This window comes from Candoia aspera, chromosome 4, assembly GCF_035149785.1.
Source record: "Candoia aspera isolate rCanAsp1 chromosome 4, rCanAsp1.hap2, whole genome shotgun sequence".
In the NCBI taxonomy this organism is placed as follows: Eukaryota; Metazoa; Chordata; class Lepidosauria; order Squamata; family Boidae; genus Candoia; species Candoia aspera.
Genome location: NC_086156.1, coordinates 114,383,278 through 114,399,734, shown reverse-complemented (window position 1 = coordinate 114,399,734; position 16,457 = coordinate 114,383,278). Strand labels below are relative to the sequence as shown.

Genomic DNA, 16,457 nt, shown 5'->3' with positions numbered 1-16,457 from the left:
AATTACTATCTCTCAGACACAAAATCTTCTCTAAAGTTAGCTTCTGAAAGAGTGAAATCATTTTATTCGCAGGGTGCTAACAAAATTCTACCAACATGTCCTTTCCTTGGTCTTTGCTGTGAAGGAGATCAATGAGAATCCACAAATCTTGTCCAATGTCACTCTTGGGTTCCATATCCATGACAGCTACTATCATGCAATGATGACCTATCGGACCACCCTGGACCTGCTCTTCAGATCACAGAGATTTGTCCCCAACTACAAATGTGACACCAGGAAAAGCCTCACAGCCATTATTGGGGGCCTCAGCTCTGAAACGTCATCCTATATAGCCAACATTGTTGGTTTATACAAGATTCCACAGGTAGGCATTTGGAGAATGGGGATAAAACAGGTGTCCTTTCCCTCCTTTTTAGAAAATAGTGATTGGTGATAATCACATAAATGACCACTCAGCTGAATGACCTTACACAATATTGCTCTCATGAACAGGAAAAAGGAGGTAAATATACTGCTAGTAATATGTGTCTACAAAACGTGTCATTTCTTTTAGCTAACTTATGGTTCATTTGCCCCTTGGGATAGTTATAATGCTGAGATGTCTTCCTATTACTCCATTGTACCTGATGAATCCTCTCAGTACATTGGGATTATCCAACTTCTTCAACATTTTGGGTGGACATGGATTGGGATCTTTACTACTGATAATAGGAATGGAGAACGTTTCCTGCAGACCATGGAGCTGCTTTTTTCCCAGTGCCAAATTTGCTCAGCTGCAACTGAAAGAATTCCAAATTTCACCCATTGGGATAAGATGGATCAAATGCAGACAAAGGCAAGAACTATTTATGGCACCTTGACTGACACAAAAATCAATGCGTACATCATTTATGGAGAATCATTGACCATTTCATGGGTGACATCTATCATATTTCTGCATGATTTGGGGTATAAGAAAAGTACGTTGTTGGGAAAAGTGTGGATCATGACTGCCCAGATTGATTATTTATTAACTTCGGTGCAAAGAGCATGGGAGCGACAGGTGTACAATGGTGCCATTTCCTTTACCATTCATTCCAAAGCAGTTTTAGGGTTTCAGGAATTTCTTCAGAAGGTACAACCTCCTGGTATTCAAGCAGATGGATTTTTTCAGGATTTCTGGGCACAAGCATTTGATTGTTTATTTCCAGTTCATCCAGAGTCAGTGCTGGACAGTGGCACATGTACTCTAGAAGAAAGCCTGGAGAGCCTTCCTGGGCCTCTTTTTGAGATGCAGATGACTGGGCACAGCTACGCCATCCATAAAGCTGTCTATCTCATGGCTCAAACTTTGCATGCTTTCTCCTTACTCAAATCCAACCACAGAGCCTCAGGGAGACACAAAAAGTCAAAATATGAAGATGTGCAACCATGGCAGGTGATATGTCTACTACATATACTGATAATTTTGGGTAATAGTGTTATTCAAAATGGGAATATATTGTTCAGACTGTCAAGCCATTGCTGTTTAATTGATACATTTCATGTGTACACCATTATACATCTTACCCTTTGATAATATCTTTAGGTATACCGTTCTTTCAATCACCATTATAGGTTGTGTGAAAGGTGAAAGGTCCCCTGTGCAAGCACCGAGTCAGGTCAGACCCTTTGGGGTGATGCCGCTTTCAAGATGTTTCCTTGGGAGACTATAGCGGGGTGGTTTGCCATTGCCTTCCCCAGTCATCACCTTCCTCAGCAAGCTGGGTACTCATTTGACTGACCTCAGAAGGATGGAAGTCTGAGTCGACCTGAGCCAGCTACCCGAGAATCTGGCTTCCGCTGGGATCGAACTAGGGTCATGGGGAGAGTTTCAGTTGCAGTTTTAAAGCTGTAATGGTTGTTTCTTTTTCATTAGGAAAAATCCAACTTTCAGCTCTTGTCCCAAAAAACACAAAATGAAAATATGTTTCTTATAGTAGAGAATGCGGAGAAGTCCACAAGAAACAGGTTAGCTACATATCTGAGCCTTGGTGATAAATCTAAGGGCAGAACAGAGATGGTCCAGGATTCCCAGCTGGCCCACCTGTCCAAGCTTCATAGGGCAATGTGAAGGAAATGGGAGCTAGAAAATCTAGGGTAGCAGAATCCTGATTATCTGGCATGTCGACAATTCCAATAGAAGAGAATGTATGTAGCTTAGGGTTGAACTCTGGAGTCCTTGGTGCTCTCTGAACTTGGTGGTTTGCTTGCAGATGTTTCATTACACAACTAGGTAACATCATCAGGCTCCACGTTTTGATAATTGTCGAGGGAAAATGCATATTTACTATAAGAAAAAAATACATATATTATCTTCTTATCCTCCATTCTTTGTCTTTCAATTTCCTTGGCTTTATTTCCAATCATGTAGCTCCACCAATTTCTTCAGAGTATGTCATTCAATAATTCTCAAGGAGACAAATTGTCCTTTCATGATCCAAAGGAAACAGAAGGTGGATTTGACATCATCAACCTTCTCATCTTTCCAAATTCCTCATTCCAGAGAGTGAAAGTTGGAAGAGTGGATTCTGATGCCCCAGAAGGAAAGGAGTTGGCCATCAATGATGACATGATTGTTTGGCATAGATGGTTCAATGAGGTATGCCTAGAAGGATATGGTTTGACCATTTCAGATGGATTCATTAGGGATGGACTTTAATTTTCTCCATAATACAAACACATAAGATTTAGCAAAACCAAAAACAGAATTTATCCCACTAAGAATGTTGAAAGCTAGATGCAGTCTAATCTAAACCTGTGTTTAATATGTATTCTACTGCCCTCAAGTAGTGAAGGGAAAGCGGAAAACAGATAAAACAAAACAAATCCCACACATTAATTTAAGGAAGTTCTTCACCTGGGCTGCATGAAGCTTCATCAAAGCTGTGATTTAAAGCAAACATGATTGAATCATCTCTTGTAATAAAACATTTGAACTCAATCCATACATGTGGTAAAGCCCCACTAAATGCAATTCTGAAACTGGATATCCAAATCAGTTCTACTGAAAATATCCAGATAGATTGCATATCTGAATAGCATTGAATTTTATCTCCAAATTAAAATGCAGATATGACTCAGCTCTGACTGCTTCACTTGGCCTTTGATAGGTCAATCTTCTTCTGTTAAGAGTAGTCCACATTTTATTTTCAGTGGAACACTTGATTTACAAGTTCCTTGATTTAATTGAATTATTTGATTTAGATATGCAAATAACTAAATCCTCAACCGCAAACACTTCACTACAATCTATAGGTCCTTCCCATTTCTCTGTGCAATGAATATTGTCATCCTGGTTATCAGAAGAGAAAGCATGAAGGGAAAAAAAATTGTTGCTACGACTGTGTCCCATGCCCAGAAGGAAAGATATCTAACAAGACAGGTAAACTGCAGAAGCCTCTGATTTTCTTGTTATACAATACCATTGGAATTTAAACCAGATTTCCCTTTGAAACTCATTTGTTGTAAATATGTTTTTATATATTTATGCTGCGATCTTGTATAAGAAATGATGGCTAACCAGTTGCTGAGGTTGTGTGTTCATGAGGTGTCATTTGTAAACTCAATGGAGATATAAAACAATCAGACTGATTCATTATTTAATAGGGCAGAAAGAAAGGGAATTACATGTTAGCATAAGCAAATAAATGGAAAACTATTTTCGATAAACTATGTTTTTACATTCAGACTTTTTTTAATGTTCTGAAATTTGACAAGCTACAAGCCAGGCAAGAGACCTAAGGAACTTGAAATACATGAGAATGTTTTCTATGAAGAGGTCTTACAGATAACAGAAGAATGAGTGGATCCATTATGGATTTGGAAAGATTGTGTGTTCATGACGTGTCATTTATTTATTTCATTGATCAAATTTAGCCACCGCCCATCTCCCCCAAAAGAGGGACTCTGGGTGGTTTACAATAAAATCAAGCGCAAAATATAAACATTAAAATCTCATAAAATAGTTATTATAAAATACAGTAAATAAATAGAATCCAAGAAAGGTATAAATTAAAAAGGAAAGGTGATGGAGAATCCCAGAATATGAACACTTCTAAAATTTCATTAATAAATGAGAACTTCAGAGAGTCAAGGGAAATACAGATGAGGGTCAAATGTTGAGTTTAACAGTAATAGGAGTGTAACAAAAGAAACTAAAAATCAACTTCTAATAAATTTCTACCATACATCTCCATTTTCCTCAGTTTCATACTGTCTTCATTCAATTTCATTTCCCATTTCTGCATCATTTTCCAGCTCAGAAATATCCACATTTCCTTCTATTTCCATAAAAGTGCTTAGCTCTCATCTTGCAAGGATTTTATTTTCTTTTTTAAAAAAAGAAATAGTAACATTGTTGTTGGAGAAAATCTTCTGAATCCAATTAAGCAAGCAAAATCGGTTTTGAATATCCAGCTAATGATCATGATAGTATTCCGTGCTTCTTTCTTGCTTTTTCTTCTCTAGAAGGAAAAAAATATATAGATATGTGAGATTCCAATCCAGGAGGAATCCGAGGGCTTATATTCTATTCTGAGATAAGAGGGTTAAAATTTAGTAATGATAGTATAATATAATAACAATAAAAATAATTAAAGGAAAAACAAAGCCAGTGAGAACCCAACCACCGGCCAAGGTGAGAGTTCAAACTTTTCCTAGACCCAACTAGGCTTTTTAAAGGTATTAATAACTCTCCGAAAACTCAACAGAGTTATAGGATCAGTGGGATACTAAAAGGACAATAACATAGAATATACGGGAATGTCAGCAAATTCCTGAAATAGAACCTTGCATATATTTTTTTTTAATTTCTTCCAATATGAAGGGGTGATTCATAGGTCAGAATGGCTACTCCCTGCTTCAAATACAAAATCATTTGACAACACATGGAATTACACAGAAAGTTAAAGGAAAATTTGAAGAGCATTGCTTTCTTAAAAGAAAACAGCACAGACTTTGCTGGTTGCAGTGTTAGTTTTCTGTAGAAAGTCGAATCATATTATTTTTGGCAATTGCCCCGTTCTCATCAGTAATAGGATACCCTGCATTTTAATTTTTAGAAAGTTTTCAAAGTAATTCCTTTAAATAAAAATAAAACTTTTTTTTGGACCCATACTGAACAACAAGAACTGATAACATGAAAGTAAGAACCTATGGTTGTATGGCTTGTAATTCATGTTATTTTTAAAATTTTATTCATCAAATTTTATCACTGCCCATCTCCTTCCCAACAGAGTGACTCTGGGTGGTTTACAATAAAAACAAGCTAACATTCAAAACAATTATAAATACAATAAATATAATAAGAGTATAATGTAATAGAATCTAGATGGCTGAGAGTTCTCTATTAGTCCATAAATATCATGGGCCCTTCTAAGATGGTTCTAGGGCACTAGCCATCCCCAGGAGTGGCTGTTCCCCTTCCCATTACAGGCCTGCTGGCAAAACAAGGCTTTTAGTTTTGATGAACTTAATTCTAGATATGTGCAAGGTAACTTTAGAACATAATCCATGTTTCATCAGAATAAAGCTATGAAAAAATAAACTTATTCTCTGTAACGGTAAAAGTGCAATCAAGTATTAATATGCAGAACAGAGGATTAAATGGACTCAACGTATTAAAGTGTTTTATTTATTATTTATTTTATTATTCAAATTTAATCACTGCCCATCTCCCCCAAAGAGGGACTCTGGGCAGTTTACAATAAAATCAAACTCCAATCAAAAATGTTAAAATCTCATAAAACCGAACCCATTACAATTATCATAAAATGCAGTAAATAAATGTAAAATGTAAAATAAAGTATGCCTTACTTGTTTGAAAAACAGACAGACTTTGTGGAAAGAACACAAACACAGTGGATAAAGGTCTACGTTGAACTATATTTAGATTCATGGACTCCAAATAATTTTCCATTCCACATGGAACCAAAGATGTTCCATGGGGAGAGAATCTGATGCATTGTCATGTGGACATTTATACAGATCTAAGATGGACATTGAAATGAATATTAATGATGGTTTGCAAATGGCCTGTTTATTTAGTCATAAATCCACACTGACATTTTTTTTTTAATTTCAGATACAGTAGCTTGCTTCCAATGTCCAGAAGATCAATATGCAAACCAAGAAAAAAATGGATGTCTCCTGAAAAGTGTAAACTTCCTGTCTTATGAAGAACCTTTAGGATATAGTTTAGGGGGTCTTGCTGTTGCTTTCACCCTCACTACAACATGGGTGCTGGGAACTTTTATGAAGCACAAAGACAGTCCCATCGTCAAAGCCAACAATCGGGACCTCACCTACACTCTCCTCATCTCCCTTCTCTTCTGCTTCCTCTGCACTTTGCTCTTTCTTGGACAACCTGGCAGAGTGACCTGTCTCCTCAGACAGTCTGCATTTGGTCTCACCTTCTCAGTGTCCATTTCTTGTGTGTTGGCCAAAACCATCCTTGTTTCTCTTGCCTTCAAGGCCACCAAACCAGGATCTTGGATGAAGTCATGGGTGGGGAAAAAACTAGCCGTTTCTATTGTCCTTTTCTGTTCTCTCCTCCAAGCAAGTATCTGTACTGTGTGGTTGTCAACCTCTCCCCCATTCCCAGAGTTAGACGTGCACTCAATCACTGAAGAAATGATTCTACAATGCAATGAAGGGTCCGTTTTTTGGTTTTATTGTGTCCTGAGCTATCTGGGTCTCCTTGCCTTTGCCAGCTTCATTGTGGCTTTCCAGGCTCGCAAACTGCCTGACAGCTTTAACGAAGCCAAGTTCATCACCTTCAGCATGTTGGCCTTCTGCAGTGTGTGGGTCTCCTTTGTTCCAACGTACCTCAGCACCAGGGGAAAAGCCATGGTGGCTGTGGAGATCTTCTCCATCTTGTGCTCTAGTGCTGGGCTCCTAGGATGTATCTTTTTCCCCAAGTGTTACATCATTGTGCTGAGGCCTGACTTAAACAACAGAGAACAACTGGTTAGAAGGAATGTTTAAGTAATCTCCTATTCTTTATCTCATTGTATTGTTGAGCTGTAAACATTACATAACCCAGATGTTACAAGAGAAATTAGTGGACTGTTTGAACTCATTCCTGAGAATAAAGTAGAAATACAGTAGTGTGTTTCACAAGGGAAGGAAATGAGGAATGACATGAATATTTTTAGGGTAGGATTGTGGTGGGAAGGTGGGGGAGAGAGAGAGAGATTTCTGTGTTTATGTGTGTGAGTGAGTGTGTGTGTGTGTGTGTTTGTATTGATCCCAGAGTGACAGGCATTGACATGAATTTGCTTCTAGCAGTAATGTTCACTTTAACAACAATCACAGAGATTTCCCCAGGAATAGCTATTCCAAGTTCCTGAAAGAATTTCAAGCTACCTTTTAGTCCAGAAGCATTTGGTGGGTGCCTTAAATTCTTTGGGAAATACAAAAGAATTATTCCATTTGATCAAATAACCTGAAAACTTTTAAAAGTTTGATACCAAATCCATATTTTTTTGAAACAGAATTCTGTAATCATCAGTAAGAAATAAAACAAAAATATCCTTTTACCTAAATTGTACTTTTATTTTATTTGTTTTGCTTCCTTCTTACATAGCACATGTATATTTTAATTGGCAGGTCCATTTTATGGTTCTTATTGTACCTGAGCCTGCTTTCATGTGTCGTTTTAGGGTTGTACCTGCTTTTCTGACTATGGACCATAAATCAATTATTTCACTTCAAATAAAATATGATCAGCATATAGCAATACATTCTGGACAACAACATCAAAGTTAGTAACTCCATTCCCATTCTTTATTGCAAGGATACTCTCTTATTTGTTCTTATTTTTCTAAAATACATGATATATCACTTCTCAAATCATTCGCAAACTATTGATGATGAACTACAATATCTGGATAAGAAAGACAGCTACATGAACAGGGTAGAGTTGTTTTTGCTCATCTTTTTATATATTTATTTATATATTTCAAAAGGGAGCTGTGAATCTCCTGAATCTCTTGTCAAAATCCCAGTAATTTCTTATGTAGATTGTAACTTAGAACATCTGATGATGAGTGGGAGAGGAACAACCTTCAAATTCTTATCATTTTTACTGATCAAAAATATGAGCTTTTAGCCAAATGGTTTATGAAAAGTAATAAATATCCTGCTATTTTCTCTGTTAAAAAGCTTTCTCCTCTTTTTTATTCACTGCTATATATAAACAAAGAGAGAGAGGAAGAGAGAGACTGAGGAAGAGAAACCACAAAGTCATATTTTCATGCTGAATGTTCTGATCCCAGTTTCATTTTTTTAATATATATACTTTTTATCAAAGATATTTTGGACAAGATAAAACAATACAAGTTTTAGAGAGGAAATAAAAAGAGAAAAATAGTGAATAGGTAAGAACGAAAATAGGAAAAAGAAAGGAAATAAAGAAAAGAAAATATTGTAAATATTGTAAGGAAGGAGCTCCACATCTTCTGAACAGTGGCTATAAATGCATTTATACTTTACCCCCTCTCTCTAAAATTACATCATGATTTCCTTCTTTCCACTGTCTACCCTCTGTAATCATCAAACCCATACATCACAAGTTCATTTTCTTCTTTTTTTCAGCAGAATATCCATAAGGGGTTTACAGTTACTAATAAATGTAGATATTGTATTTCTCTAATCAAACCAGTCAATTTGGCCATCTCTGCTCATTCTGTTCTTGTTCCAGTTTCCTATGAGAATTGAGAGAGGCATTAACAGTCTAAAAGATATTGGCATAAATTCTTTGAAATTTATAATATCTAATTATAGGGTGTTCCTACTTTGCTGCAGTAATTAATTCATGTAGGGCATCAAGATGGATTAAAATGAATGATTGAAATTGTGAATTGAGATGAGTATTGTCTGAGGTTACCAAAACATAGTGTGTGCTGTCAAGGTGGAGATATTTAAAAAGAACCATGCAGGAATTCTGCACCCCTTTGCAGCTAGCATGCGATCCCAAGAAAAGATGCAGCTGCTTTAAAGAGTTGCAGACCAAGCTCCATATGTGTTCCCATATGCTCCAAAGAAGCTTCTGGAAATTGGATTCCAAGCATAGCACAGTCCTAATCTTTATCCAGTTGTGACACTGCTGTCAAAACCACTATTCTGGGTCAATATTTTTTGTAAATTATTTATTGCATTCTTTTGAATAACTTGAAATGGTCCTAAATTATATTCAAGCAAAAGCAAATATAAAAAAATATAGCACCCCCTAATTTGTAGAATTAGATGGGATATAAATTATGGGGATCAATCAATCTGTAAAATTTCATGTAATTCAATAAAAGCATCTCCATGTGCAGTGAAAAAGGTCCTTCATAACAATATCTGTAGAGGGTGTAAGGAATGGCTTTGAAGGACAGGAGAAAGAGGCACTATAAAGGCAATGGTCAAAAAAGAGACCTCTCTGAAGAAGTGAGGACAACATTACAGTGGATATAGGCAGCCAGACTGTGGATCCTGGCTGGATAAATCTCTCCAGAGGAAGGAAAAATCATGAGATCACCCACATGTACTCCAGACAGCTGCTCCTCACCAGTAGACTGCAGGAGCTGAGGTTTTTGTGGTTGGCTGGTGAGCCAAGAGTCTGGGAGTCAAGGGACACCAACTACGCTCACCATCATAATGTAGCCATTTTGGACCCAAAGTTCAGCCAAGGCTCATCTCTTAATCATGTTTGGAATCACTTTTTTACTGCTTTTCAAATATTAAGAACCTTCACAACAGCAAGTTTGATGGCATTCACTGGGTGACTTTCCTTCAATCCTTAATGGAAGGACTGTTAAGTACATGTTCAAAGACCTAGAAAATTTGTGGAATAAATGGTAAAAGGGTGATTAGAAATGTTTCATTGGGAAAGTTATAAATAGACTCAGGTTCCAGATGAATTTGGAATAAGATTTTGAAATTAATTAAAAGGATCCTTCCTGGGGAAAATGGCTCTTGTTTTGAATTCTGGATAAAAAAATAGAATGGACAATTTAGACTTCCTGTAATTGGGCAAATCACTATAATTTGTTCACCTACTCAAGCCTCTGAAGGCTTTACAGAAAGATGTGAAAAACAGAAAGCAAGTCTGGAATGAGTCAAAATCTAAACCCAGTTCTGTGGAGATCTGGGATAGTAAGGAGAGACCAACACGGCTATACAGGTTTGTTTCTTCTGCTGTCTTGTGCTGCTCTTAATCAGAAAACACTTCAGATTTCAGATTTTCTTAGTCAGTATTGAAACATGCCATTGTTTCCCTGTTGAAGTTCAGTTTAGATAGATGTTTTATCTCAAAAGGTGCATCTGGAATCATCCATTTTTGAAATCCAGTAGGCTGTCCCAACTTCTACTCTTTGTGCTGCAGATATGTTCTTCCTTCTGATGTTTCCCGTGATCAAAGTGAATACGCTGAATTGCTTGGTGGCTAATCCTTTTCCAGTTCTGCATGAATGGCACCAGCCAGGGGATCTCTTAATTGGAGGGATGGTTTCTCAGATTCTACATGTTTTCAATGAACACTGCTTTGATGAATACCCATCACATAGTATATTTGAGATTACAAACTAAGCAAATATCCAGATTCATCTAAAGGGACCTTGCCCCTCCTTGGCTCTTACAGATCACACCTCTTGTTTCTGTGAGTAACCAAATGATCAAAGCAGATGAGAAGCTTCTTAGCCACTCTTTTTCCTCAGTTTCTGCATTAGTTCTAATGCTATCCCAAGGGAGAATGCTCTTCTCCCACTATAAATGATCATTCTACTTTGAAAAGATGGCACGAAACTGTGAGGAACAATTTTAAAAATTGTTTTAGCATTGCTAATAAATAGCTAGATTGTGAAGACATTGTTGAAGATGTCAGATGAACAGATCACAAAGGCTGTAGGCTACAGAAAGGGCATCTGGAATTCCTGTGGGTTCTTAACTGATCTCTTCTATCCTTTGATTTTTAATACATTTTCATGAGCAGTCTTAGGCTCATCCTTTCTGTCTTTGTCCCACAAGCATATACTCTCTTCTTGGTTCACCTCCTAGTAGGATGCATCTTGCTAGGTGCTAGGATTTTCTTCCTACCTCATAGATTTCTCTCAATACTGCTTCTTTTCTGCTAAAGTTACAACCCTGCTTCAATTTTCTTTGCAGAATTTTAGCCCACTCATCATGAACACAAGAAATAACTGGAAAAAATAAGCAAGAATTGCTTCTCTGTCTCCACTAGATAAAATTAAATATTAAATTGCTTTAGAATTCCTAAAGATTAGTTGGATCATGAAGAAACCACAGATAGGGATGGACAGATATGAAATGAAAATGTTCAACAATGATGCTCCTCTACTATATAGAATAAGAATGATACAATGAAAATCCATTTAACCAATCCACTTTTTTAGAGAAGATTGAGAAATATCTGTAGGAAACAGCACAAAAGTGCAATTTTAAATCAACTTCCACTGAGAGACCCCCCCAAAACAAGACTGTTCATTCAGAACTGAATAGGTCGGCACTGCAGAAAGCTGAAAGAAAAATAATCTTCAAGGAAAAATGTGGTTCCACTCAGTAGAAACAGGGCAATATCTTTATTTATTTATTTATTTATTTATTTATTCAATCATTCATGCATTCATTCATTCATTCATTTATCAATCAAATTTGTCATCGCCCATCTCCTCACTCCAGAGGTACTCTTGTCCATTCACCTTTGCCTTAAAACCTAACAATCTATGAAATTGTATCTTTTTATGAGTAAATTCTCAGATATCATGGAAGGAATAATAGAATAGCTACTTCCCAAAACAGACTTACAATTTAGTGTTATGTTATGCTATGTAATTCTGAAATATCAGGACTACACAAGAATTTGAACATCCACTTCCAGTTCCGTTCACAGGCAAAAAGTATCATGTTTTATATGACACCACTTCATTCACTGTAGACTTGCTTTCTCAAAGGCTTTCTTTATCTGCAGCATGATCACAAAATTCTACCAGCATGAACTCTCCTTAGAATTTGCTCTAAAGGAGATCAATGGGATCCCCAAAATCTTGGCCAATGTCACACTTGGTCTCCATGTATCAGACAGCTACAAAGACCGAAGAATGATGCATCAAACCACCCTGGACCTGCTTTTCAAATCAGTTGCATTTCTCCCGAACTATGAATGTGGCACCTCTAAGAACCTCATGGCCATCCTTGGAGGACTTGGATCTGATACCTCTTCCCATATTGCAGGCATTATAGATGTCTACAACATTCCTCAGGTTGTTCTGTGGATGGGGGAAATAAACCAAGACTAGTGTTTATATTTCTTCAGCAAAGGATCATTACCTTGTTGTGGTGCTGGAGCTTGAGCACCTCAAAGATGCCATGAGCTAAACTGTGAAGGGCCACCCAAGATGGGAAGGTCATGACAGAGAGGTCAGACTAAATGCGATCCCTGGGGAAGGTAATGGCAACCCACCCCAGTATTCTTGCCATGAAAACTAAATGGATCAGTACAACCAGAGATATGTTGGTATACCATTGGAAGATGAGACCCCCAGGTCAGAAGATGGTCAAAATGCTACTGGGGAGGAACAGAGGATGAGTTCAACTAGCCCCAGACATGATGACACAGCTAGCTCAAAGCCGAAAGGACGGCTAGCGGCTAGCAGAATAGATTTAAGGGACTGGACTTAGTAGATAGGGTCCCAGAACTCTGGACAGAAGTTCGCAACATTGTTCAGGAGGTGGCAACAAAATACATCCCAAAGAAAGAGAAAACCAAGAAGGCAAAATGGCTGTCTGCTGAGACACTAGAAGTAGCCCAAGAAAGAAGGAAAGCAAAAGGCAACAGTGATAGGGGGAGATATGCCCAATTAAATGCAAAATTCCAGAGGTTAGCCAAAAAGATAACAAATTATTTTTAAACAAGCAATGCGCGGAAGTGGAAGAAGACAATAGAATAGGAAGGACAAGAGACCTCTTCTGGAAAATTAGAAGCATTGGAGGTAAATTCCCAGCAAAAATGGGTATGATATTGAGGCAGGTATCCTGCCCTCACCAGAGATCATCCAAAAGTTTCTATCCCATTCCTGGGTCTGAATCCTGACTGAAAGGAAACCAGATAATTCATGTCATCCAAGGTCCAATGAAGCTTCTTAACTACCTTCCACAAAAAGGGGAGGTTTATTATGTATTTATTTATTTAATTTTTATCCTGCCTTTATTATTTTTATAAACAACTCAAGGCACGAACATACCTAATACTCCTTCCTCCTCCTATTTTCCCCATAACAACAACCCTGTGAGGTGAGTTAGGCTGAGAGAGAGGGACCAGCCCAAGTTCACCCAGCCAGCTTCATGCCTAAGGCAGGACTAGAACTCACAGACTCCTGGTGTCTAGCCCAGCAACTTAACCACTAGACCAAACTTGCTTTCTAGTTGAATTGAAGAACAGGTTAGATACTGGACAAAAACTGTCCAGTATAGAGGGGTCCAGTGATGGCTTCTTGAGCAGGGGCAAACCAAGGCCTCTTTAAGAGGTGAAGGAACAACCCCATCACTCAAAGAATAGTTCACCACCAATAGAACCCACTCACATGGCATCCCCCAGGCCACTTTCATGAGCCAGGAGGAGCATGGATCTAGAGAGAGGTGTCTGAGCTCACAGTCCTAAGGACCCTGTCCACTTCCTCAGGATCAACAGGTTCAAACTGTTCCCAGATAACTAGGAAAGACTCCTCCCCACGCACCTTCCCCAGACCTGCAACAAGGCCAGCATCCAACTGGAATGAACTTGAGCTACTTTGTCTGACAGATCCTGAACAAATTTGTCTGCACGCCTATGTAAGGAGTTCTTCAGGTCCCATTAAGGCACCCAAAACAGGGCTGCAGGATAGCTATCTGCAGATGCAATAAGGGTTGAGAAACATTGATGCTTCACCACCCTTACTGACACAAGGTAAGGTAAGACTTCATAGTGGCTCTAACTAATGTTTGGTTGAGTTTGTTCCCTTTTGACTGCCAGAAATCCTCTAGATGTCTCTTATCTTGTTTCATCTACCTCAACTCTTCTGTGAGCTACAGAGAGTGATGGGATCCACAAGAAAGGAGAGGTTGCATAGGCATGATCCCATCCAAACCCTTGGTTGCCCCACTATTCCAAGCGGTGACCAAGGCTTCAGATGGACCATGCAGCAAATCAGCTGGAAGAGTTCAGGTTAGCCCCAGCTCTCTCTGAAAGTCAACCAGGTCCATTAGTCACAGGGGCACACCAATCTAATAAGTCCTGCCTCCCTGCAGTGGATAGTGGCACCAGAGAATCCCATGGTAATCAGGGCATGATCTGACTGTGACAAGGGAGACACCAAAAGCATCCCCAATTGCATATCAGATTGCCACTGCTCCAACAGGAACACCAGATCTGGTTTGTGACCACTGATCCATGTTGGGCTCTGGATGAACTGGGATAGGCCCATGGCCATCATGGTGGCCATGAACTCCTGAGCCATCTCAGACGCCACTCCCGGGGAACTCAGATTGAAGTCCTCCAAGACTATGAGTCTGTGGAACTCCACTGCCAACCCAGAAATGGAGTCAAGGGGCTCAGGTTGCTCTGCAGCAGGGAGGCTGGTACAACAGCAAAAACTGTCACAGGCCAGTTTGACTCAGACTCTGGATCTGAAGAAGCTGCTCCAGCTGAATCTGTGGAATATCAGCCTCAGGAGACTCCAAGCCGGGAGTCACCTGAGGCTGATCAAACCCAGCACCACCTGAACAGCTGGAGCAGCCAGATGATGAAGACATAAGGCTTCCAAGTCCCTTTACCTGGTGAGTAGAGTGAAGAGCAAAGCAAAGATGTTTAATGATGCTCCTTGCCAAATAAGGGAGTAAATCCCTTGATTAAAAAGAGCTGGCTGCAGCCTGATTTTAAGAGGCAGTCATGCCCCTTGATCGGAAGCAACTGTCTGTCCTCTCACTCTTGTGTGACTTTCCTGTGAATCCTGTCCATGTAAGAAATCTTGAACTTCTGTCCTTTGGACTGGCTGATGACCCTGGCCTGGCTCTTGGAACCTTGGACTGGAGTTGGACTATTCTTCTCCACACTCCTGTTAAAGGAAAACTGTTCAGGGAAGCCTCTGACAGAGATTTTGTTTTAGTTTGTATTCCTTTGTTTGCTTTTATCTTCTTGACCTTGAGTAAACTGTTAATCGGCATAGCAACTGCATGTGAGCATGTATTTGAAACCAGAAGCAGGACAGTTTTTTTCCAACCCAGTTAGCTCTTGGCTGCCTTGGGAGTGAAGCTAAAAACACCATGGAGCAACTTGCTGCTGAGAACACTCAGCTGAATCAGCAGGTGGTGTTATTGACAGCCAAGCTGCAAGCATTCTAAGGTCAGCCATTGCAAGCAGCTGCAGCAGCACACCCCCATGCAGAAAATGTCCCATTGCCTGCCCAGATAAATTTGATGTGATGCTGTCTCAATTTCCTCCCTTTTGGGCAGAATGCACTCTGGATATGAACTTGCATGGGGAGGATTTTCCAACAGAACATCACAGAGTTGGGTTTATAATAACCCTGGGTGTCTGGTACCCTATCCTGACTTGGCAGCCTCCATGCAAAGTCAAGGACGTACAATGCTTGCTTGGCTTTACAAATTACTATTGGTCCTTTATTCCTCGTTTTGCCAAAGTCACAGCACCAGTAACCAACTCCACCAGAAGAATGTACCATTCCTATGAGATGAGAAGGCTCAGAATTCTTCAGATGCCTTGAAGACTGTGTTTGCCTCTCAGCCCATCCTTCATCATCCAGATCTAGCATGGCCCTTTGTAACAGAGACTGATGCCTCTGATAAAGCTCTGGAAGTGTTGTTGCTTCAGGCAGATGGACACTTCTCCATCCTTTTCCCCTGGAATTCTAACACCACTGATTAAAATTACACTGTCTGGGATAAATAAATGTTAGCAATTAAAAGTTGCATTTGAAACCTGGTGACATCTGCTAGAAGGGGCCAGTTACCCAGTAGAAGTCCGCACTGACCGTCAGCATCTTGAGCATCTCCAGACAACCAGGATGCTTGACCAAAGACAAATCTGGTGGTTGCTGTTCTTCTCCCGCTTTAATTTTAAAATTTCTTACATTCCCAACAGCCATAGCAGTGTGCTGATGTCCTGTCCAGGAAATCAGGATATGGCTGGCTGTAGGAATTCTTGAGTGGTGGCCAAAACCATCACTGCTGTTGTTGCTGTCATGGCCAACAAGCTAGGAACTACAATGAGGGAATGGGTGGGAAAAAAGACTGGTCTTTTCCATTGTCCTTTCCTTCTTCAAACAAGAAATTCTACAGTGTGACTATCAACCTATACCCCATTCCCTGAAGGATATGTGCAGGCAGTAAATGAAGAAATTAGTTTACAGTACAATGATGGGTTGGCTTTCTCCTTATTC

The 16,457-nt window shown here is 39.2% G+C and overlaps 1 protein-coding gene across 1 annotated transcript; it reads left to right on the top strand.

Moving 5' to 3' along the window:
* The first annotated feature begins 202 nt into the window (after nucleotides 1-202).
* On the top strand, nucleotides 203-14,813 carry LOC134497210 (vomeronasal type-2 receptor 26-like). The gene is made up of 6 exons (XM_063302884.1): nucleotides 203-364; nucleotides 2,465-2,620; nucleotides 3,277-3,403; nucleotides 6,104-6,987; nucleotides 12,045-12,284; nucleotides 14,544-14,813. Exons 1-6 carry the CDS (start codon nucleotides 203-205, stop codon nucleotides 14,811-14,813), a joined length of 1,839 nt encoding a protein of 612 aa, XP_063158954.1.
* Nucleotides 14,814-16,457: the final 1,644 nt, after the last annotated feature.